Genomic DNA, 24855 nt, shown 5'->3' on the forward strand with positions numbered 1-24855 from the left:
TTATTTAATTGAAATATACTTCTTTTTATATATATTGTACCCAAAATACCCTTACATAAGGGAGTCACATAGAGAGTATCTTGAAGTGACAGGACAAAATTAGTACAATGTTTAAGGACAAAATTAGTACAATGTTTAAAAAAAAAAGTAAAAATAATAAAATTTAAAAAAGAGGGTAAAAATAAAAGAAGACAATATAAAAAGGGTATAGAGTCTAATTTCTTCAATATACAAAATGGTCTTTTAACCTTTTAACTTTGGTTTTTTTTTTTCGGACATTTAGCTTCGATTTTAACAAAATTCGTAACTAAAAGCGTTCGAGATGAGATGAAACGAAAGGGGTGTCACGTAATCGAAGGCATAGTCATACCCTATGGCTTAAGTTGTTATGTAATCAACAAGGCATGGGGGCTTTGCATACACGAAAAATTCACCTTGTCTTAGATATTTATGAATTAATTGAAGTTTAAAGTATTTAACCGTTCCCATTTTTTTTGTCTAATAGCCGAAGATGCAATTTTTTTTTTTATATATATTTTTTATTTTTATTAAAAATTTAAAAAAATTGATTCTAGTTTTTAAGCTAATTAGTAATTTTTTTCCCGAACTTTGACACGTACCAAATCATGCCCCCTGAACTTTTTTGGCCGTTAAAAATTCCCCCTGAACTATTGAGATTGTTAGATTTAAGGACTTTTGTCTAATTTTAGTAAAAAAATTCTAACATGGATGAAAGTTCAGGGGGCATGATTTAGTACATATCAAAATTTGAGGGGCATGATTTGGTATATATCAAAGTTTGGGGAGCATGGTTTAGTACATAAACAATCACTGAAATAGTAAAAATGAATGAAATTAGACAAAAGTCCTTAAATTTAACAATCTCAATAGTTCGGGGGGAATTTTTAACGGCCAAAAAATTTCAGGGGGCACGATTTGGTACATGTTAAAGTTCAGGGGGAAAAATTACTAATTAGCCTAATTTTTATATATTCTTATTAATATATTTAAATTAAATATAAACTCTATATAATAAATATAAGTGTAGACGATCAGAACTCGTCAACTATGATAAGGCCAAAAAATTAAAGTAAGATTGAAGTAGAAGGTGATTAATATGGTTAGCTATTTTAGAAAGATGTCAATAACAATGGTAAAAGGACCATAACTCACTCAATGTTTATCCGATTGATGCGATTCAACTTGAGTTTTGAAGCTACTTAAACTCTCTATTAAGTCAACTTATGTCTCACACCCCAGTCGTAATTCTGAAGCAATCGTCGTCAAAATTCACCCCAAGGGAGTTACGAAAATAAGTTTCGGGTAAATCGCAGCGGGACCTGTCGGGCACCAAAAATCGGCCATCACCACCAGAAGCTAATTTTTACCATTAGATCATCATCATCTGTCGAAAACAACTAATTTGTACTTTTTTTCCTATTTTCGTGGGACTCCTTCACCTATATAAAAAGAGAGTTCCATAAGCAATTCAAAAAACTACCCACAAGATCAGAGCTTCTCTCTAGTACTTTCTCTCTCTAGAGTTTGGAGTTTCTGACATTTAGTCTATTGCTGTGATTACTATCTCGTGAAAAATAAAAACTCGAAATAGTCGTAACTCCATTACTATTGCGATATAGGTGGTGAATTACTATAAATTAGATGTGTCTCTCTTAATCACTTAACTATTTCTATTCATTCTCGTCAATCTAGCGAGAGAGTGTGGTTTAGAATTCTAGTTTAAATTTTTGAATTAACACTTATCTATGAAGGAGCTGATGGACAAATATTTAAGTAATTTACATATGCAATTACACCAAGAAACTTGTAGCTACATGTAGCAATGAGATGAAATTGGTTCTTCATTTAGTTTTTTTAATAATTTTTTAGTTTATTTTTACCTGTCTCTCCCCTATTATTTATTTTATTATTATTTTTGCTTTTTTCTATTTTATTTTAATTGATATTATATATTTTTAAAAAATAACATTTAAATAATATAGAAAAAAAATATAAAAAACATCTAATATATGGTATTGTGTAAAGAGATAAAAGTGTTCTAAGCCTATAGACTATTGAAATTTCTTAAGCCTTCATATTATTGATGTAACTTCGAACAATTCTTCTAATACAGTGATATATATATCCTGTAATTTGACCATTAATACTAATACTAAGACAGGTTACCATTTAATATTTTATAAATGCTTGCAAAATGAGAAACAAATATTCTTTAATTAAAAAAAAAAACAAGTACTCATAAAAATTATAAATTACCTAAATATTATACAAGAAAGAAATATTCTATTTATTATTATTCTCCAGGTTCGAAACTTCAACATTTAAACATTCAAAGCTGGCTTCATGATTTCAGTTATTTATATTATTATACGTTTATAATTTAAATTAAATTAAATGTTCCTATAAAGGAAAAACAGAACATTTATTATTTCTTTATTTAATTTTTAAAGACAAAATAGTAAAATTTATTAACGGAATAAATGTTAACGTTTTCTTTTCCTGAACCAGAAGGTTGAATTTGCTGGATATCCGTTTACAAAAGTAACCTCATAATTACTTTGGTCTTTAAATACATTTGTTAGTCGTTACAAAAAAAACAACAATAAGTTGAAAGTGACGAAAATACCCTTGTCCATTCATATAAATTAGCAACGCAGCTGGTTTTGAAAAATGTCTCACAATATAATCTCTATTTCTTATTTTTTTAATTAACTCCAAAACACTATCAATATGGCTCTCTCCGACACGGTTCAAATTGTCACCGATGCTTTCAAAGGTTATTTTTATTTTTATTTTTCCAATATATGAATTTTATTATAATCGATACATATTCTAATATTTTTTTTATGTGTAAATAAAAAAAAGGAGTTGGAGTGGATGAGAAATGTCTGATAGAAAATCTGGGAAAATGGAAAGCTGAAGAAGGAAGTTCATTCAGGAAGAGCAGTGATTTGTTTGAAAAAGATAACGAACGTAATTTGGAGCACTGGCGAAAACAACATCTCAAACACCTTCAAAACGAGTTCTTGCGTTTTAATGTAATTTCTCTATCTCTCTCTTTAATTATTTATCCAAACTTTATTTTTGTTCTTAAATTTTTTAATTAAACCATGAAAATCGTTTGATTAATTGATTCATATTTGATTTGTTTGGTATCATTAAAATGATAATAATTAGTTTGTTCTTATGTAAATAAAAACAATTTTTGTTTTCTATCTTTCTGTTGACTTTGTAAAATAAAATTATTATGAAAGTGGGGCCACTAATATTATTATAAGTTCATAACCATAACTTAGAGAAGTCTTATTAGAGGGTTTATAGTTATCAAAATACATACATTATTTAAAAATATATATTTTTTTTCATCCACCTATTTATCAATAGTTGACAATATTAAAATTTGCCCATTATAATCTTACATCACATTAAATTAATAACTATTTAAGAAAATATAATTTTTTTAATAAAAAAATAATAAAAAAAATAAGAAAAATAGTATGTGACCATTGTTTATATTAAACAATCTTCTCATAAAATTACTCTTGAAAATTAAACACATTAGCAAGATTACTCCAATAGATAATTCCTATTAGAAATGCTTTTATAAATTTTATTGCGGTGTTATAAGTGGTTAGCAAATTTTTTATATTATTTATTAAATTAAAATATATCTCACTTAATAATAATTTGCAACAATATTAATATTAGTATGTCTCTTCTTCTTTTAATGCTTGTCAGCTACCCTTTAGTATTTTTCTGTGTATATTAATTAATAATATAATATAATAAAAAATATGTAACATTGATTATTATTATTATTATAGAATGCTGTGGTTTGGTGGACGATGCATCCATGGGAGAGAGATGCTCGTTTGGTGAAGAAGGCCATAAAACAGGGGTCTGAGTCGTACGGTATACTTGTTGAGGTCGCATGCAGTAGATCATCTGATGATCTCTTAGGTGCTAGAAAAGCTTACCATTCTCTCTTTCATCACTCTATCGAGGAAGATGTTGCTTTCAAACTCCACTCCACCCCTCAAAACAAGGTAATAATTAATTAATTAATTAATTAAACACACCCAATTGATATACTAATTTGTTTTTAATTAATTAAAAAACATTATATTATATTAATTATTATGAACAACGACAGCTATTGGTTGCACTAGTGAGTGCGTATAGATATGAAGGTGGAAAGGTTAAGGAAGACCATGCAAAATCCGATGCAAAAACTCTTGCTAGTGTCATAAAGAATAACACAGAGAAGAAGAGCCTTGTTGAAGATGAACAAGTCTTGAGGATACTAACCACAAAAAGCAAACTCCATCTCAAGGAAGTGTGTGAACAATACAACAAAATTTCAGATGGAAAGAACTTGGATGAGGTATAATTATTATTTATATATGTTTCTTTATTGTCTCTATATAATTCATTTATGCTGATTTTTCTCCAATTATAGGATTTTGGTATCACTGATTTGAGGCTCCAAGAGACAGTACAATGTCTATGTGCTCCACAAAAATACTTCACTAAGGTAAGTGACAAAAACATGTACACATGGCGCTATAGTGCCACAAGCCATTTTTCATCGCTCTTTTACTATTTTGACCTTACTCAATAAATTATGTATAATTTTTGTGTTCGGACTTCAAATGAGATAATTTAACGTGTTTTGGAAAATTGGGAACAAGCTTTATCATTTTGGGTTTTATAATCTCTTTGAAAAAATGATGAAAATATTATCAAAAATGGGTTCAAAGATCTCAGTCCATAACAAAATTATCTTTTAAGTACAAATTTGTACACTTGAAGAAAACACATCGAATCTATACAAAAATAAATACTAATCCATCTAATAATTGACTAAAAATGAGTGTACATATATTTGAGTACTTTTAATTTGTTATTAGCTGAAAAGAATAATATTAATTTTTCTTGCCCAAATTAGGTATTGGAGCAATCACTACAGAATAATGATGGTAATAAGAGATTGAAGAAGGCAGTGACTAGAGTGATTGTTACTAGAGCTGATAATGGTATGAAGGATATTAAAGAAGAGTTTAAAAAGAAGCTTAGTGTTGATCTCTCTACCAAAATTGGTGAGACCTCAAAGGGAAACTACAAGGATTTCTTACTTGCATTGATTGAAAGGGGACACTGATAATTTGGAGAATTTGGAGAATTCATGAGTTGGTTTGTCTTAATAATTTGGAGAATTTAATAAAGTTGGTTTTCGAATTAGTGTTTTCTCTCTAATATTGTTATTCTTATTCAGTTATTATGATTTGGAGAGTTTCTCAGTTCTGTTTGTAATTTTTCTTTTACCAATGTAATAAGTTAATCAAAGTGCGCCTACTTCTCGATTTCAATATTATTGATGGATTGAATCATTCACAAATTTAAGCTTTTCCATTGCAAGAGTGTTAGTGGGGAAATTACAGCTCGGTTTTAGTTTTATGAGATTGAATTGATTCAGTAAATACAATAGGAAAGCCATTATATATATAGGCAAGTAAAAAGTTAGCTAGTTGAGTTAGTTGGAACAAATAACTAATTAACCTGACTAACTAACCATATTTAGTAGGCCCCTTTAGTGTAATTTTTTTTACACCCATCTTAGAAACAATTTCATTGAAATGAGCTAGGAAGGGGTTTGGTAAAAATATCAGCAAGATTCATCTTCAAAGTGTCATTATTGGTGATCTTCTCTCAATAACACAATCAATCTCCACATGCTTTGTATACTCGTGGAATACTAGATTTTCTTAAATGTGAATTGCTACATTGTTATCACAGAAGAGAAGTACAAGAAAACAGATGTTAATATACAAGTGATATTGGCAAATTCTCTATGCTCGACTTGTACATTGAGTAATAGTTTCTTGCTTCTTGGACTTCCAGGAGATGAGGGAGGAATTGCCTAAAAAAAGCAGTAACCAGAGATGAATCTCCTATAGTGTCAAGACAAGCACCCTAATCAGCATCTACAAATGCTTGAAATGTTAAGTTTGCGGACGAGCAACATGGAAGAAAAGGCCTTCGCTGAGGGAGCCCTTCAGCTATTGGAGCATGGGGTAAGCAACATTCAAGTGAGGTTGCCTAGGAGATTGAATATATTAGCTGAGTTTATTGATTGCAAAACTAATGTCGAGTCTTGTAATTGTGAGGTATGTGAGCTTACCGATTGGAATTCTGTACTGAGCATTGGATCTGTTAAGAGAGTACCTGAATCTTTATTGAGTTTTAGATTTGGTTTTATTGGAGTTGAAGCACGTTTAGTGCCAAGATATTTTTCTTCTTGGAGGATTTTAAGGGTGAAAGGTTGATGTGAGACAAAAATGCCTTTGGTATATCGAGCTATTTTAAGTCCTATAAAGATTCATAATTTTTTCAAGGTTGAAGCATCATGGGAGCTTTTAAAATTATTTAATTCATTAAAATCATTAGTGGTAATAATAATATCATAACTATAAATAATTAAGGCAAAAAAAATACATAATTTATATATGATGAAGAGAGAATGATCACACTTGGAATCGCTACTACAACAAAAATGAGTATTAGCAGTGGATGTATTATTAGCGAAGGGAAAATTCACCGCTAATGTCAAGGTCATTAGTGGCGGACCCCTTAGTCTACCGCTACTAGTGTTTAGAAACTAAATGAGTCCACGAGCTCGAGGAAGAGCGGAAGGGTGTTGGTCGGTTTCATGTCTCTCTTGAGGACCGAACCAAGTAGCTAAACCAATCTTTGGAAGCTGCTCAAAGAGTATTGAAGGCTGAGAAGAAAACTCATTTGGATGGCCAACATAATTTAGAGGCTAAGAAGAAAGTTCTCAAGATTAAAAGGTTGGCTCACCAGCGAGACAACTCGAACTATAAGACTTATGGCAACATAGTTTTTTATGAGCTCTGGAAGGCCAATCTAAAAGTTGACTTTGCTATTTGGACCCTGAAGAGTTGGCTGCGCTTCTTAGCTTAGGTGAAGCCCAAGAAGCTTAGAATAAGGCCAAGGCTGCCGTTGCAGGCACCTGCTAGGATTTCCAAGAAAGTTGGACCTATCTAGAATGTCGAGGCTGCTGAATTCACCATTCAAGAACAAGATGATAATCAAGAATCCACTCCATATTCATTGAAGATTCTAAGATAAAGAACAATTCTCCATCTGTGGAAAAGTCACTATCTTTTGTGACTACAACTGAATCCTTCCTGTGGTGACGCAACTTATCCTTCCTATCTCTATTGTGAGATTTGTTGAAGTCTTGTTGCTCCTTGTACTTCTTGCAAAATCTTTGCAAGTGTCTAGACTGTCCACAGAAGTAACACTTTCTTGTTTCCTTCTCTCTGGACTTCGATCTTGATTGAGAATGATGGTGTTTACTCTTCGAACTTACTTTCTTGGGCGATCTACCTCTTTTTAAAGTCGGTGGCTGCAAAAATCAAAATTGTTAAGTTAGTTAGACAATAACTAAGTTAACAAACTCTCCTCTGAGCGAGAGCTCCACGCCGGCATCAGTCTTAGTGCATCTGGAAACATATACGAGCTTTCGAGATCTCAAACCAAAGACACTCGTTAAAGAGGCTTTTGGATAGGTTAGAACCAAATGGAGTTGACTATTCAGAACTGCTTTCTTGGAAAAATAACTGGTTGTCCGGAATTCTTTTCCAGAGAAAGGCTAGTTATCCTAAAGACTAAACCCGAAGTGGACATGATAGTCATCCGGGAATCCCCTTCCAGACTCAACTATCATTCCACAATACTCCATTCAGGATGGACAAGTTACAACATCCGAGAAATACCTAATTTTCTAGGCATAACTTTAGAGACTTTTTATTTGGAAGAACTATATTAGAAACTGCAATAAAATATAGATAAACTAAAAAATAAAAATGAAAAATTTCACCCATAACATAAGCCATAACAAAAAGTAGCATTAATTGAAAATTGAAACACTAATGAGTTTATTATTATAAAACCATAACACAACACCACAAAGAAAAACAGAGTACTCAACTCAACTCAGCAAGTAACAACAAAGTACTGATCTCGACTCAACAATACAAAACGAAAGAAAATGAGGAAAGCCAAAAAGAGGCCATAACAATATAGTTTGTAGAAATTAATTAACAATGGTCTGGTTTTCCAAGGAGAGCTAGGAGAAAGTCTTTGTAATCCCCTGAAGTGTCTTTGGCAATAGCATCATCAAGGGAAATACTGTTCTTCTTGTAGTAAACCTCTTTGATCTCCTTCAAGTCCTTTTCAGCTCTTGTCACTATCACACGTGTCACTGAGTCCTCATCAGTGCCCATCTTCTTCACCCCATCACGCAACACCTATAATTATATAAACAAAGCACTTATTGTATTTTTATCTTTCACAATAAAAAAATGCAAATTAAAATTTTTGTCCATCTAATTTTAACATATATTAAATCATGTCTTTTGAACTTTCAAAGCTGTAAAAAATTTCATCTAAACTATTATGATTGTTAGATTTAAGAATTTTTGTTCAATAAAAAAAGTCTAACAAAGATGAAAGTTCAGGAGACATGATTTGGTACATGTTAAAATTCAAGGAGATGATTTAGTAGATATCAAAATTTAGAAAACATAATTTAACACATGGATAATCATATAATTAGTAAAATTGAATAAAATTAAATAAAAATTCCTAAATCCAACAATCTAAATATTTCAAGAAAATTTTTTAACGATTAAAAAAATTCAAAAAGTATAATTTAGTACATGACAAAATTCTAGGAGTAAAAATTCTAATTAGTTATAAAAAAACTAATTATTTTTTGAATTATTATAAAACACATTTTCCAAATTGTATAATAAGATGGCTTTGGATATAGTAATTATGTGTGAAATGAATACCTTTGCATAGTACTTGTGGGGGTCAGTTATGCAACGAACTGTGGTATGAAGTGCCTTCTGAAAACTGTTACCAGAATCACCCAACAAATCCTGCAAAAAAATATATATACCAATTAACATTTTGAAATCTCATTATAAAGTTATGATAAAAACATAAACAATTTTGATGTGATGATTAAAAAAAACCTTGGAAATAGAAGTTTTGTGGTCTTCTCTGTAACGATTGAAGGTGGCATTGAGCTGGGGTTTGCTCCTTGTGGTAAGAATCCTAATGAGTTCATCATTGTTGAAGCAGTTGTCTTTGATTGCCTTGTGAACTATGTCAGCTTCTGAATCTGCCAACCTTGCATTCACCTCTACCCCATTGTATCGATAACCACTCACCAAAGCCACCAACAACTGTTTTTGTTTTATACCAAAAGTAAAATATAAATAAATCACTTACTAATTAATCAAAAGGCAATACATTATTATTAAAAGAAAATGTTGAACCCAAAATCTTACATACATAACTTATATATATTTACTAAAATAAGTAGGGAATATACATTAGGTTACCAAACCTTCACATGATGAAAACTTCTATACATGAAAAGGTTAGCAAAGGGGTAAAGTGTCTACTATGCTATAGCTGTTGAAAACTTTTATAAATGTATTAATTTTAGAGCATTCCTATTTCACATTAGTTAAAATGTTAACATACATGTATTTAATTTGCATATATAAAATGTTAAAAATTACTAATAGTTAGTAGTGTCTAATACTTTTCTATTTATTAATATGGTTATTGATTGTATTAGGCTTATATAGTTTAATGTAATAATTTTTAAAGAATATTACTAATCAATCGCAAAACGACATGTTTAGAGAGCACAAATGCCTAATAGCGATAGCAATGCTCATAAATTAATAAAATATTGTTATTAGGTACCAGTGGTGCTTAGCATCTTCTAAATATATTGTCTTGCGATTGGCTAACAATACTATCTAAAAGTTATTATATTAACCTATATGGACTCAATACTTAATTAGGTGGACCCATATTGATATTGACATATAGAAAAAAGAGCTACCACCACTAATACTTTTTAATATTTCTCTAAATTAAATGAGAGATTACATAAATTTATATAATGTGGTAATTACCTTGCGGAGATCACCAGAGGTATGGGAAGCCAAATCCTCCTCAAGTGAATGTTTGTAGCGATTCTGGTAAGCTCTTCTCACACCCAAAAGCTCTTCAGGTGAATAAATGCATGAAATTTCAATCAAAACCTTGAAATCCACCTCTGACTTTTTGATCGCCACGTGGGCTAAAACTGCATCTCGGTCTACTGGGTCAAGGATCCAACGGTACACAGCTCTCTGATCCAACGGTTCACATCACACGGGTATATTAATTAATTAAATAAATCATTCTTATAATATGGCCTGGCCTGCACTTTCAGTACTATATCTCTTTCATTACAATTTTACAATTAGATTAATGTATATTATTTTATTTTATTTTTGAATATGAATATGATTAAATAATAAACCTCAAAGTCACCGGAAAGCTCAGACTCAAGGCGCTTGATAAGATCCTCTTCATAGAGCCTCTCATAAGCTTCTCTGATTTGCTTCCTTTGGGTTGCATTTCTATGGCCCAATATGTTAATGATCAACTTCTCATCAGTTCCCCATCCTATTATAAATATATATAATATTACCCATTTCAAAATTAATAATAATACTCACATTAATATAAAATGAATATACACATATAAAACATATATATAATATTGTTCAACCTTTACAAGCTTTGTGAAGAATTTCAGCGTCTTCAATTGGAGAAGCATTGTCCATAGCAATTAGTGTTGCCATATTATAGTGTATTGAGAAGAAAAATAGTTTATAGATATGTATGATATTTATTCTTATATATGTGTATGAAGTGAGAGTGTATATGTATTCACTTATTTATATAGGGAGGATTGATGAGTAGTAAGTGACTATAGTACCCCTATTATAATAGAGTATTGTTATTAGGTATCAGAGATACTAAATACTTTTAAATGTTTCGTTTTGTAATTAGCTATAACAATATTAATACGTAAGAAAGTATTAATTACCACTAGTGCCTTTCTCTTTATAATATTATTCTATTTTATTATTAGGGTAAAGGACAATTTTTAGTACCTAGTTTATTATATAATTAATTAATGGAATATACGTTAAAAATCAACATCTCTTCACCAGGTTTACCAAAACAATTAAAGAGATAAGAAGGGCTAGCTTAGGTGTGAATTAGTTGGCTTACATTGAACATATTAAATATTCACCAAAATATTAGGTGAAATTTGTCAAAATGGCAATTTGTAATATATAGGATACGACATTTGCATATATGTATATAGTATGAATTTAAGCGTAAATACACACACATAATTAAGCATCATTCTTTTCTTTGGTATAAATTTTCCATAAATATATATATATATATATTCTATATATGATAGATGTATAATTCCATTTCGAACAACTCAATGGCCATATTTCTATATTGATTGTCATTGTGACCTATAATTATTTGAATTTTTTGAAGTACTTTTACCAATTTTTCAACATGTAATAATGAGACACTGTATTGTATTTCCTATAATATCCTCAAAAACAAACAAACATACGCTGCAATATTTGTAGATTGTTTCCCCCTTCAGTTTATAATAATTTCCTTCTAAAGGGGAAGCCAAATTGTAATGGTAAATTTGTATGGGAATATATTTTTTTTAATGTCATTTAATGAGACACATACTTCACATTTTTTTTAAAAAATTTACATAATAGACTAAAAAATTAAAAAAATATGTCAACACAGAAAAATTTTCATTTTTATTTTTAATTTTTTTTTATTTACAAAAATAAATCTTCAGTAAAAACAGTAATTTTTTTTTTTGTTTTATAGTTTATTTATAGTTATATTATAATTGACATATTTTTTTAATTTTTTTATAGTTGATATATAGTTGTCATGATGTTAATTTTTTTGTTGTTTTTCAATTATTTTTTTTTTAATTTTTACTAAACAAAATATATTTTTGTAATTTTATAACTTTACAACCATATTTTTATAATTAAAACATAAAAAAAAGAGTAATTTTTTTTTTTGAAAATTCTACTTTTTTTTCTTTCTTATAACTAAATAAAAACAATGCATGTCATTTTTTAGATAGGAATATTCGTTTCACATTATATACAACATTGAAAAATAAAAAAGTGCCAAACATATAAGGAGGAACATCCAAAAACTTGAATAAATTTACATAAACTTTTATATAAGTGCCAAACATATAGTGATACATTTTATTACCTTTACATGCTTTTTGAAGTGCTTCAGCATCTTCCACGGCAGAATCGTAGTGCAGAGGAGCAATAAGAGTAGAAGAAGTACCCATTTGATATATTATTAATTAAATCTATTAATAATTAAATAATATATTATAGATTACTACACAAAAATGTGTGTATTTATAACCCCAAACCCAACCCAATACATAAACTTAGATTTTAACGCCACCACTTCACGTTTACCATCATCATCTTTGGACCGTTACTTACTTCACATGTCCCTTGTGTATATAAATATTCAAATTATTTACTATAGTCAAGCTATTATTATTAATTAATTACTATATGATATATAACTAAGTACTTCACATGGTAAATAGTGTGGTGGGTATTGTCGTTTTCTATTTGCATGGTGGACACGTGTCACATTGTATGGTATCTGGTTTTTATTTTTTTCATTTCTTCGCTGGATTTTCATTTATTTCAAAAAAAGCCAGAATACAGTAGGCTAAGCGTATTATTATTATTATTATTCTATACAGTGTATTCTTTTTCCTTTTTTCTAATAATTTCTTGCTTTTACTAAAGACTATTCTACATATTCCCTCAAAAAGCTATTTAAATAAACTATATGAGTATATAATGTACACTTAAAAAATAATGTGTTCAACACATTGCTTAATTGTGGTTTATTAAATATTAAAGGTCACATTATAAAGCATGCCCTTTAATGTGGTTTGTTTTGCTTCGACTCGAAGTATTCTGAGATACAATAATGTGATCAAAGAGATTGCTTGATTTAAGATTGATTCTCTAAATTGGTGACATTATATCTAAAGAAGGTTTGTTCGAATTTTTGCCAATTATGGCTAGGGTAGGGTTGCACATTTGGGCCGAAAACCCGCCCCACCTGGATTGGCTAATCTGTACTCAGAAATCAACCCAAAAATTTGATATCATTATTTATGCATGATGTATTTCGATAAATAAAATAAAAGAAAAAGGTATATGTTATAAATATTAATAATTATGTGGATGTCCAAATCTTTTATTTATTACCATGAATTGTAATCAACATTTCTCTTTTCCTTAGTTTCCCTTTTTCTTAGTTTCTTAATATCTTACTCTTGTATTTGTATAAATAGGGGTTCACCCTATTGGAATAAACAACTCAGAAATTCTCATTCACTTTCTCTTTCTCTCTTTATCTTCTTCTTCTTTCTTCTCATCTACTTTATATTATTTTATTATTTTATAATACGTTATCAGCACGAGTCTCTACCCAAGCTTCAAGCATGAGTCTCTGCCTAAGACCCAATGTAAGTATTTTGTTAAAATTCTTGAATTGTTTCAAAGTCACGATACACTAAATATATATTTATATATATACTTATCTGACTGAAACAATTTCAAGAATCCTTTGGTTTTCTTTTTTCTTTTTATCTATATATATCTATATATTATATATATATATGTATATGTTTTTATATATTTATTATTGATTCATATATATATATACATATTATGTTCTTATCATTTATAATATTTACAATATATGTTTGCCTATGATATGATAAAGAAAATTTATATAAATTATACATATATCTTGAAGATTATGTATCCTCGATAAAATATTGCATATATCTTAAAGATTATGCATCATCGATAAAATATTGCATATATCCTGAAGATTATGCATCCTCGATAAAATATTGCATATATCCTGATGATTATGCGTCCTCAATAAAATCTTGCATATATCCTGAAGATTATGCAAACGTAATATCCATTATATAGTTGATGGATATATAATGAAAGAGATGAATACATATTTATATATATGTTCTTGTATTCTTTGAGGACAATGAAAAGTAATTTAATATCGATATAGATTTTGACAAACATTTCTAGAAGTAAATGTTTTATATTTGTCAAAAAAAAAAATGATTGTATTTATGTGAATACAACTAAAGAATCATTAAAAATGATTATTATTGATGCAATTTTATAGTGGGTTTTGAATACCTAAAAAGAATATTAAAAAAATTGCATTGAAACATCAAAGTATAAGAATAACAGTGAGCATGACTAATGTTATTTAAATACATGAGACATGTATTTATTGTTCATCATTCCCTGCAGAGAATGATACGAATTGAAGTCAACTACTTTTAAAGATTGTTTGTATTAGTCATGTTATTATACACTGTTATTGCTTGCAATGTTGAAAATTATTGCATGTGACATATATTAAAGATCAAATTTTGCATACATCTTGGAGATTATGCAAAAATTGTATTCATATATTCTTTGAAATATTGTTAAAGAAATTGCTGAGTAATTTCTTTTTATATATGAACAAGTAATAAATTTTTAAGAAATTTATAATAATGTTCTACTTGTTCAACGTCATTCCCCGAAGTGAATGTAATGATTTTAAATAATCAATGGCATTGTTTGCTACTCAAATATTTCCAGAAGAAATTGGAAATAACCAAAAGATGAGATACCACACACAATCAAAGTGCATGAAATCTATATATCATGTGTGGAATTGAATAATAGTGGTCGCGTACCTGTAGTACGGACACACTTATAGTCAAGATAAAAGTATACTTGATTATTTAATAGAATGTGAATTGTACAAACTTATTGTACATTTAGAATATTTAAATATCATTACCTAAAGAGAATGAATAGACATGAAATTCTATTTCAAAGAATATAGATTTCACATATATTGGTAATGCCAGAAGCAAATTAATATATACATATTTTATTATTTCTTGAAATCAATAGTTTCAAACTATTGTTGGTACATGATATGTAAATATATAGTTACCATATAATTCAGTTTGCATATTCCCAAAAGTGGATATATAATTTACTAATATTTGTTAGTGATCCAATATAATCAAAGTGATAAAGAATCACAAAATGATTAGTTGAAAAGCTTCCTGAAGAAGTCTTACATACAATTGCTACTTTGAGCAGTAAAATGTCTTTGTATGTACCTAGATGTGTAACTTTTATCTAGTTATGAAAGTGATAATAAATAACTTATTATATGTACTTGTTGTACATTTAAATATATAATATATCAAGTCATGATAATTAGGATCGATGAATAGTCTATTAATAAATTAGACGACTTGTTAAAAAGATACCAGGAAAAATGAATGATATATTATGGTTATATCTATTTGACCATTACAATAACATGATGAAGTTGTCATGTATCTTTAAATTGTACACATCATTAAATTGATGATAGTGATTCCTGAAGAAATATAAAGTTTGATAAACATAATAGTGACTCCTGAAGAGTGTATATGTTTTGGAGAATAATATAATTATATTATTCGTGTATATAAAAATGAAACTTTTTATGATTACTTATATGTTGTAGTGATTTTACATTACCTCGTGAAAGTTTCATTGAAATACAAATTATAGTGAACCTGAAGTTCATGAATTGAATTATTTTGACATGATCAATCATATGCAATAAATTGTCAAAGAATTTGACTAAATTTTGTTGAAGAACCAGAAGATTCTTCTCATTGTTATTTATAAGGCTCAAAAGAAGAATGTGCATATATTTGCACATAGAAAATATTTAAATTATATTTTCTTAACAATCTTGAGCCATTGTTAGATTTTTATTGCATAGTTTCTTATCGATGTGATAAGATTATATAATCATGCATTTACAAAATGTGTAAATTTATGTATTTCTAATTATACACGTATGACTCATTCTTATAAATGAATTAAGTTCATAAGAATTGAACTTGAAACTGAAGTTTATTGAACCTAAAGTTCAATGTCATATAGTATATATGAGTTTAAACAAATATTGATTCATTGTGATATACTGAAATCCTACGGGTATATTGATATTATTAGATATCACAATTTTTAAAAATTCTCTCGATCGGGGGAGAGAAGCGGATTGGGATGATGATAATTTTTTAAAAATGATCCTTGCACAAAGTATATAAGAACAATATAGTTCAAAATGATATATACCAACTGCAAATCAATATTATTCAAAGTTGAGATAGAATGAGTTGAAAACGCCTGAAGCGTAAATGAACAATGTAAAAATTATTAATAAATGTTCATTTGATTTGTCCTGAAGTTGTTAAATCTAGAGGTACTCATTGAGATACCTTAATGTTATAAAGTATTAAAATGATAACCGTGATGAAAACGGTACTCGAAAAGACTCCCAAGAGAAGTTAGACATAACACATTTGATCATAATTGAATCCCTGAAGTGATTCTATATAGATACCTATAAATGATAAACATATTTGAAAATATGTAATTTAAAGAGATCTCTATAAGTTATGTCAATATGGGAGGAAATTATCATATAATGAAATTTTTGTCGACAATAGATGTTGAATGTTTGCATATGCAATAAACTAACATGAGATAGCAAGGATCGTGGTATTAGATTTGTCGAGAATTATCGACATACATTTTGATTTTTGGCCAAAATATTATGACGCAATCCAGGCAAATTTACTCACATAAAGTGAAGTAAGACCTGTAGGGTGTGCAAATAAATATTTCTAATGAGAAATTTGCATATATGTATTTGTACATAATGAATTGCTGTACAAAGTTTGCATAGACATGAGGTTGATTGAAGTAAGGCTTAAATATTGAGAAAATATAATCATGATTTGATTATAGCCTGGAATATATTTTATGAGGATTTATAAGCGTCACATAAATGTTGCAACAAAAGGTTATTTATTTGGAGCTCCTAATATAGTGAGAATTTGAAATAAGCCTTATCTAAAAATTCTAGAAGAATTTAATACATGTCTTAAGTGATATAAATTCAAAGTCGCGCGCACTATATGACAAAGATCTTTGTATGAAATAAAGACATGTAAGTAAATTATTATTTGAAAAATACCTATGGTTGTCTATGCAATATAAATACGTAAATTATACGTTGTGATAGACTCTTGAAGAGTTTTTGATTAATTGCAAAACAAACTTTTATTTCTTTTGTATATCGAGAAATATTAAATGTATAAAGTTTGTTCATTAGTATTGAAGTCCTGAAGTACTTCATATGATCATTTGATATGGAAATTAAGATCATAAAACAAGATGGAATAAATATATGGTCTTGGAGTACCATCATTGTCACAAATGAAAATTTGTAGTACCATCAGGCCCGGCCCTAGGCATAGGCGGGCTAGGCCCGTGCCTAGGGCCCACTCTTTCTAGGGGCCCATTTAAAATTTTAAGATCTCATCTTTTAATTACTATAATTATATAAAATTAACATCTAATATAACTAAAATAGGCCCAGCATAGTGGAAGCGTGAAGGATGATAAGGTTAATGGTTTGTTGGTTGAGGGACCTGAGTTCGACTCCACCGAGCTTCACTTTTTAATGTTAATTTTAAAAAAATAAAATTATCTAAAAAAACTACAAGCCCATATAACTTAATAACTAAACTAAAAAAAAATTAAATACATAAATATTATTTTAAAAAAATATTTTATAAGCTTATTTATTTTTTTTATTTTCTTTCTTATCTATTTTCTTACTTTTCTTATCATGTTTTTCTTTTCCTATTTATCTTACTTCAATCAAAATTACATTTTAATATTATGTACAAAAATTATTAATCAAGATATAATATTTAATTTCTATAATAATAATAATAATAATAATAAATAATATTTTTCTTGAATATTATTTGAAGTGATTTTAATTTATTTTTTTTAAATATCTTATTATAATTATGGATTATAATCTAATGTATGTATTAAAATTTTTTTGTAGCTATAGGTAAATATAGACTAGATAGTTTTTCTTTTTATGAATTTGATTTATTGTATGTTGAAATTGGGCAAGATAAAAATATTACTATGGATGATAGAGTAAATTAAAAAATACAAATCTACTAATTTTTATGATACTTTAGAACTTATTTCAAATTTTTTTTTATTATTTTTATGTCATGAAATGTAACATATAATTTTTTAAAATTTATTTATTAAGGGGCCCAAAATTTTTTATCGTCTTAGGCCCCCATTTCTTCAGGGCCGGCCCTGAGTACCATTAATGTGTTATGTTCATATCTACTTGAAATTTTAAATTTTCGTATGAACAAAGTTGTGTACACACATGAATGATACAATTAGTTGGATAAAGACTAATGTTCCACGAACCCCTCATCTATAATTTAGAAGTCCATACATACTCTGGAAGAGTTATAGAAAATATATGATCAAAGATTATATATGGTGATATTTTAAAAGTGATAACAATAATCTTATGAGATTTATTATCACCAAAAGAATTATGGATCATATGTGCATGAGTGGGAGACATATTCATGTTGCACTCTTTTTCCCTTAGCTCAGGTTTTGTCCCACTGGATTTTCCTGGCAAGATTTTTAACGAGGCAACTTGCAAATAATTATGAATATGAAATATATATTGTACTCTTTTCCCTAGCTCAGATTTTGTCCCACTGGGTTTTTCTGGCAAGGTTTTTAACGAGGCAACTATAAATCATGTTAACATACTTGCATTTTATGAAGCAAGTAGAGAATGTGTGTGAGTGAGATCATTGGCATAGCATATTCGGGAAACATATGGATTGCACTCAATAAAGAAGTATCAACCCAAGCAATTCTCTATGAATAATACTGCTTGCATCGTTCAACTAAAAGGAGGTACATTGAAGGAGATAGAGTTAGAACACATTTCATGAAATTCTTCTTTATACGCTTCAAGAAAATGCGTATTGGTGTTCAACATATTCAATCAAGTGTCAATCTTACAAACTTATTCACAAAGTTATTACCAACATCAACATTTGAGAAGACGGCAGACAAGATCGAAATTCGTCGATTAGAAGATCTCCACAAATGCCTAAATGAGGGGGAGAGAGTTAGTTTACACTATACTCTTTTTCCTTTGACCAAGTTTTCAGCAAGATTTTTAATAAGGCAGCTATTATAGACATCTAAGGGGGAGTGTTATAAATATTAATAATTATGTGGATGTCCAAATCTTTTATTTATTACCATGAATTGTAATCAACATTTCTCTTTTCCTTAGTTTCCCTTTTTCTTAGTTTCTTAATATCTTACTCTTGTATTTGTATAAATAGGGGTTCACCCCATTGGAATAAACAACTCAGAAATTCTCATTCACTTTCTCTTTCTCTCTTTATCTTCTTCTTCTTTCTTCTCATCTACTTTATATTATTTTATTATTTTATAATACGTTATCAGCACGAGTCTCTACCCAAGCTTCAAGCATGAGTCTCTGCCTAAGACCCAATGTAAGTATTTTGTTAAAATTCTTGAATTGTTTCAAAGTCACGATACACTAAATATATATTTATATATATACTTATCTGACTGAAACAATTTCAAGAATCCTTTGGTTTTCTTTTTTCTTTTTATCTATATATATCTATATATTATATATATATATGTATATGTTTTTATATATTTATTATTGATTCATATATATATATACATATTATGTTCTTATCATTTATAATATTTACAATATATGTTTGCCTATGATATGATAAAGAAAATTTATATAAATTATACATATATCTTGAAGATTATGTATCCTCGATAAAATATTGCATATATCTTAAAGATTATGCATCATCGATAAAATATTGCATATATCCTGAAGATTATGCATCCTCGATAAAATATTGCATATATCCTGATGATTATGCGTCCTCAATAAAATCTTGCATATATCCTGAAGATTATGCAAACGTAATATCCATTATATAGTTGATGGATATATAATGAAAGAGATGAATACATATTTATATATATGTTCTTGTATTCTTTGAGGACAATGAAAAGTAATTTAATATCGATATAGATTTTGACAAACATTTCCAGAAGTAAATGTTTTATATTTGTCAAAAAAAAAATGATTGTATTTATGTGAATACAACTAAAGAATCATTAAAAATGATTATTATTGATGCAATTTTATAGTGGGTTTTGAATACCTAAAAAGAATATTAAGAAAATTGCATTGAAACATCAAAGTATAAGAATAACAGTGAGCATGACTAATGTTATTTAAATACATGAGACATGTATTTATTGTTCATCATTCCCTGCAGAATGATACGAATTGAAGTCAACTACTTTTAAAGATTGTTTGTATTAGTCATGTTATTATACACTGTTATTGCTTGCAATGTTGAAAATTATTGCATGTGACATATATTAAAGATCAAATTTTGCATACATCTTGGAGATTATGCAAAAATTGTATTCATATATTCTTTGAAATATTGTTAAAGAAATTGCTGAGTAATTTCTTTTTATATATGAACAAGTAATAAATTTTTAAGAAATTTATAATAATGTTCTACTTGTTCAACGTCATTCCCCGAAGTGAATGTAATGATTTTAAATAATCAATGGCATTGTTTGCTACTCAAATATTTCCAGAAGAAATTGGAAATAACCAAAAGATGAGATACCACACACAATCAAAGTGCATGAAATCTATATATCATGTGTGGAATTGAATAATAGTGGTCGCGTACCTGTAGTACGGACACACTTATAGTCAAGATAAAAGTATACTTGATTATTTAATAGAATGTGAATTGTACAAACTTATTGTACATTTAGAATATTTAAATATCATTACCTAAAGAGAATGAATAGACATGAAATTCTATTTCAAAGAATATAGATTTCACATATATTGGTAATGCCAGAAGCAAATTAATATATACATATTTTATTATTTCTTGAAATCAATAGTTTCAAACTATTGTTGGTACATGATATGTAAATATATAGTTACCATATAATTCAGTTTGCATATTCCCAAAAGTGGATATATAATTTACTAATATTTGTTAGTGATCCAATATAATCAAAGTGATAAAGAATCACAAAATGATTAGTTGAAAAGCTTCCTGAAGAAGTCTTACATACAATTGCTACTTTGAGCAGTAAAATGTCTTTGTATGTACCTAGATGTGTAACTTTTATCTAGTTATGAAAGTGATAATAAATAACTTATTATATGTACTTGTTGTACATTTAAATATATAATATATCAAGTCATGATAATTAGACTGATGAATAGTCTATTAATAAATTAGACGACTTGTTAAAAAGATACCAGGAAAAATGAATGATATATTATGGTTATATCTATTTGACCATTACAATAACATGATGAAGTTGTCATGTATCTTTAAATTGTACACATCATTAAATTGATGATAGTGATTCCTGAAGAAATATAAAGTTTGATAAACATAATAGTGACTCCTGAAGAGTGTATATGTTTTGGAGAATAATATAATTATATTATTCGTGTATATAAAAATGAAACTTTTTATGATTACTTATATGTTGTAGTGATTTTACATTACCTCGTGAAAGTTTCATTGAAATACAAATTATAGTGAACCTGAAGTTCATGAATTGAATTATTTTGACATGATCAATCATATGCAATAAATTGTCAAAGAATTTGACTAAATTTTGTTGAAGAACCAGAAGATTCTTCTCATTGTTATTTATAAGGCTCAAAAGAAGAATGTGCATATATTTGCACATAGAAAATATTTAAATTATATTTTCTTAACAATCTTGAGCCATTGTTAGATTTTTATTGCATAGTTTCTTATCGATGTGATAAGATTATATAATCATGCATTTACAAAATGTGTAAATTTATGTATTTCTAATTATACACGTATGACTCATTCTTATAAATGAATTAAGTTCATAAGAATTGAACTTGAAACTGAAGTTTATTGAACCTAAAGTTCAATGTCATATAGTATATATGAGTTTAAACAAATATTGATTCATTGTGATATACTGAAATCCCTACAGGTATATTGATATTATTAGATATCACAATTTTTAAAAATTCTCTCGATCAGGGGGAGAGAAGCAGTTGGGATGATGATAATTTTTTAAAAATGATCCTTGCACAAAGTATATAAGAACAATATAGTTCAAAATGATATATACCAACTGCAAATCAATATTATTCAAAGTTGAGATAGAATGAGTTGAAAACGCCTGAAGCGTAAATGAACAATGTAAAAATTATTAATAAATGTTCATTTGATTTGTCCTGAAGTTGTTAAATCTAGAGGTACTCATTGAGATACCTTAATGTTATAAAGTATTAAAATGATAACCGTGATGAAAACGGTACTCGAAAAGACTCCCAAGAGAAGTTAGACATAACACATTTGATCATAATTGAATCCCTGAAGTGATTCTATATAGATACCTATAAATGATAAACATATTTGAAAATATGTAATTTAAAGAGATCTCTATAAGTTATGTCAATATGGGAGGAAATTATCATATAATGAAATTTTTGTCGACAATAGATGTTGAATGTTTGCATATGCAATAAACTAACATGAGATAGCAAGGATCGTGGTATTAGATTTGTCGAGAATTATCGACATACATTTTGATTTTTGGCCAAAATATTATGACGCAATCCAGGCAAATTTACTCACATAAAGTGAAGTAAGACCTGTAGGGTGTGCAAATAAATATTTCTAATGAGAAATTTGCATATATGTATTTGTACATAATGAATTGCTGTACAAAGTTTGCATAGACATGAGGTTGATTGAAGTAAGGCTTAAATATTGAGAAAATATAATCATGATTTGATTATAGCCTGGAATATATTTTATGAGGATTTATAAGCGTCACATAAATGTTGCAACAAAAGGTTATTTATTTGGAGCTCCTAATATAGTGAGAATTTGAAATAAGCCTTATCTAAAAATTCTAGAAGAATTTAATACATGTCTTAAGTGATATAAATTCAAAGTCGCGCGCACTATATGACAAAGATCTTTGTATGAAATAAAGACATGTAAGTAAATTATTATTTGAAAAATACCTATGGTTGTCTATGCAATATAAATACGTAAATTATACGTTGTGATAGACTCTTGAAGAGTTTTTGATTAATTGCAAAACAAACTTTTATTTCTTTTGTATATCGAGAAATATTAAATGTATAAAGTTTGTTCATTAGTATTGAAGTCCTGAAGTACTTCATATGATCATTTGATATGGAAATTAAGATCATAAAACAAGATGGAATAAATATATGGTCTTGGAGTACCATCATTGTCACAAATGAAAATTTGTAGTACCATTAATGTGTTATGTTCATATCTACTTGAAATTTTAAATTTTCGTATGAACAAAGTTGTGTACACACATGAATGATACAATTAGTTGGATAAAGACTAATGTTCCACGAACCCCTCATCTATAATTTAGAAGTCCATACATACTCTGGAAGAGTTATAGAAAATATATGATCAAAGATTATATATGGTGATATTTTAAAAGTGATAACAATAATCTTATGAGATTTATTATCACCAAAAGAATTATGGATCATATGTGCATGAGTGGGAGACATATTCATGTTGCACTCTTTTTCCCTTAGCTCAGGTTTTGTCCCACTGGATTTTCCTGGCAAGATTTTTAACGAGGCAACTTGCAAATAATTATGAATATGAAATATATATTGTACTCTTTTCCCTAGCTCAGATTTTGTCCCACTGGGTTTTTCTGGCAAGGTTTTTAACGAGGCAACTATAAATCATGTTAACATACTTGCATTTTATGAAGCAAGTAGAGAATGTGTGTGAGTGAGATCATTGGCATAGCATATTCGGGAAACATATGGATTGCACTCAATAAAGAAGTATCAACCCAAGCAATTCTCTATGAATAATACTGCTTGCATCGTTCAACTAAAAGGAGGTACATTGAAGGAGATAGAGTTAGAACACATTTCATGAAATTCTTCTTTATACGCTTCAAGAAAATGCGTATTGGTGTTCAACATATTCAATCAAGTGTCAATCTTACAAACTTATTCACAAAGTTATTACCAACATCAACATTTGAGAAGACGGCAGACAAGATCGAAATTCGTCGATTAGAAGATCTCCACAAATGCCTAAATGAGGGGGAGAGAGTTAGTTTACACTATACTCTTTTTCCTTTGACCAAGTTTTCAGCAAGATTTTTAATAAGGCAGCTATTATAGACATCTAAGGGGGAGTGTTATAAATATTAATAATTATGTGGATGTCCAAATCTTTTATTTATTACCATGAATTGTAATCAACATTTCTCTTTTCCTTAGTTTCCCTTTTTCTTAGTTTCTTAATATCTCACTCTTGTGTTTGTATAAATAGGGGTTCACCCCATTGGAATAAACAACTCAGAAATTCTCATTCACTTTCTCTTTCTCTCTTTATCTTCTTCTTCTTTCTTCTCATCTACTTTATATTATTTTATTATTTTATAATAGTATAAAAATTGTTTTACCTTATAAAAATAAAATTCTTATCAATTTTTTTTTTCATGTAAATTTTCCTTAAAATAATACTTTTATGTTAATTTTCGACACCATATCTCAACTTAAAATTAATTTAAATAATTACCGCGTATTTTTTATTATGGGTATTTTTCAAAAAACATAAATAAATAAATAAATAAAATTATTTAAAAATATTATTATGAAAGTACTCGATATTGGTCAAAATCCTTATAG

General features: G+C 28.3%; 2 protein-coding genes across 4 annotated transcripts; one reads left to right on the forward strand and one right to left on the reverse strand.

Annotated features, from left to right (window-relative positions):
- The first annotated feature begins 2624 nt into the window (after positions 1-2624).
- Positions 2625-5367, forward strand: LOC115704666 (annexin D4). Its single transcript, XM_030631869.2, has 6 exons — positions 2625-2797; positions 2887-3059; positions 3846-4067; positions 4175-4405; positions 4481-4555; positions 4970-5367. Exons 1-6 carry the CDS (start codon positions 2752-2754, stop codon positions 5180-5182), a joined length of 960 nt encoding a protein of 319 aa, XP_030487729.2. The 5' UTR covers positions 2625-2751; the 3' UTR covers positions 5183-5367.
- Positions 5368-7954: 2587 nt separating this feature from the next.
- Positions 7955-12403, reverse strand: LOC115704667 (annexin-like protein RJ4). 3 transcript variants are annotated; one of them, XM_061108552.1, is made up of 7 exons: positions 12250-12377; positions 10691-10720; positions 10439-10584; positions 10047-10265; positions 9087-9299; positions 8901-8990; positions 7955-8354 (listed from the first exon to the last, which is right to left on the reverse strand). In XM_061108552.1, the coding sequence occupies exons 1-7, from the start codon at positions 12332-12334 to the stop codon at positions 8145-8147; spliced, it is 993 nt and encodes a 330-aa protein (XP_060964535.1). In that variant the 5' UTR covers positions 12335-12377; the 3' UTR covers positions 7955-8144. The 3 variants fall into 3 exon arrangements, with proteins under 3 accessions (XP_060964535.1, XP_060964536.1, XP_030487730.2); XM_061108553.1 differs by lacking the exon at positions 10691-10720 and having other exon boundaries at positions 12250-12403; XM_030631870.2 differs by lacking the exon at positions 12250-12377 and having other exon boundaries at positions 10691-10934.
- Between the last annotated feature and the right edge of the window lie 12452 nt (positions 12404-24855).

Source organism: Cannabis sativa, chromosome 1 (assembly GCF_029168945.1).
Source record: "Cannabis sativa cultivar Pink pepper isolate KNU-18-1 chromosome 1, ASM2916894v1, whole genome shotgun sequence".
In the NCBI taxonomy this organism is placed as follows: Eukaryota; Viridiplantae; Streptophyta; class Magnoliopsida; order Rosales; family Cannabaceae; genus Cannabis; species Cannabis sativa.

Bases quoted from the DNA above. Each gene is read 5' to 3' on its own strand.
- LOC115704667 (XM_061108552.1), bottom strand. From the start codon at position 12,334: ATGGGTACTTCTTCTACTCTTATTGCTCCTCTGCACTACGATTCTGCC. The intron at 10,721-12,249 runs GTAATAAAATGT...CTCCAATTGAAG, and splicing joins ACTTCAAAAAGCATGTAAAG to ACGCTGAAATTCTTCACAAA. The intron at 8,355-8,900 runs GTATTCATTTCA...ATATAATTATAG, and splicing joins CCCACAAGTACTATGCAAAG to GTGTTGCGTGATGGGGTGAA.
- LOC115704666 (XM_030631869.2), top strand. From the start codon at position 2,752: ATGGCTCTCTCCGACACGGTTCAAATTGTCACCGATGCTTTCAAAG. The intron at 3,060-3,845 runs GTAATTTCTCTA...TTATTATTATAG, and splicing joins ACGAGTTCTTGCGTTTTAAT to AATGCTGTGGTTTGGTGGAC. The intron at 4,406-4,480 runs GTATAATTATTA...CTCCAATTATAG, and splicing joins ATGGAAAGAACTTGGATGAG to GATTTTGGTATCACTGATTT.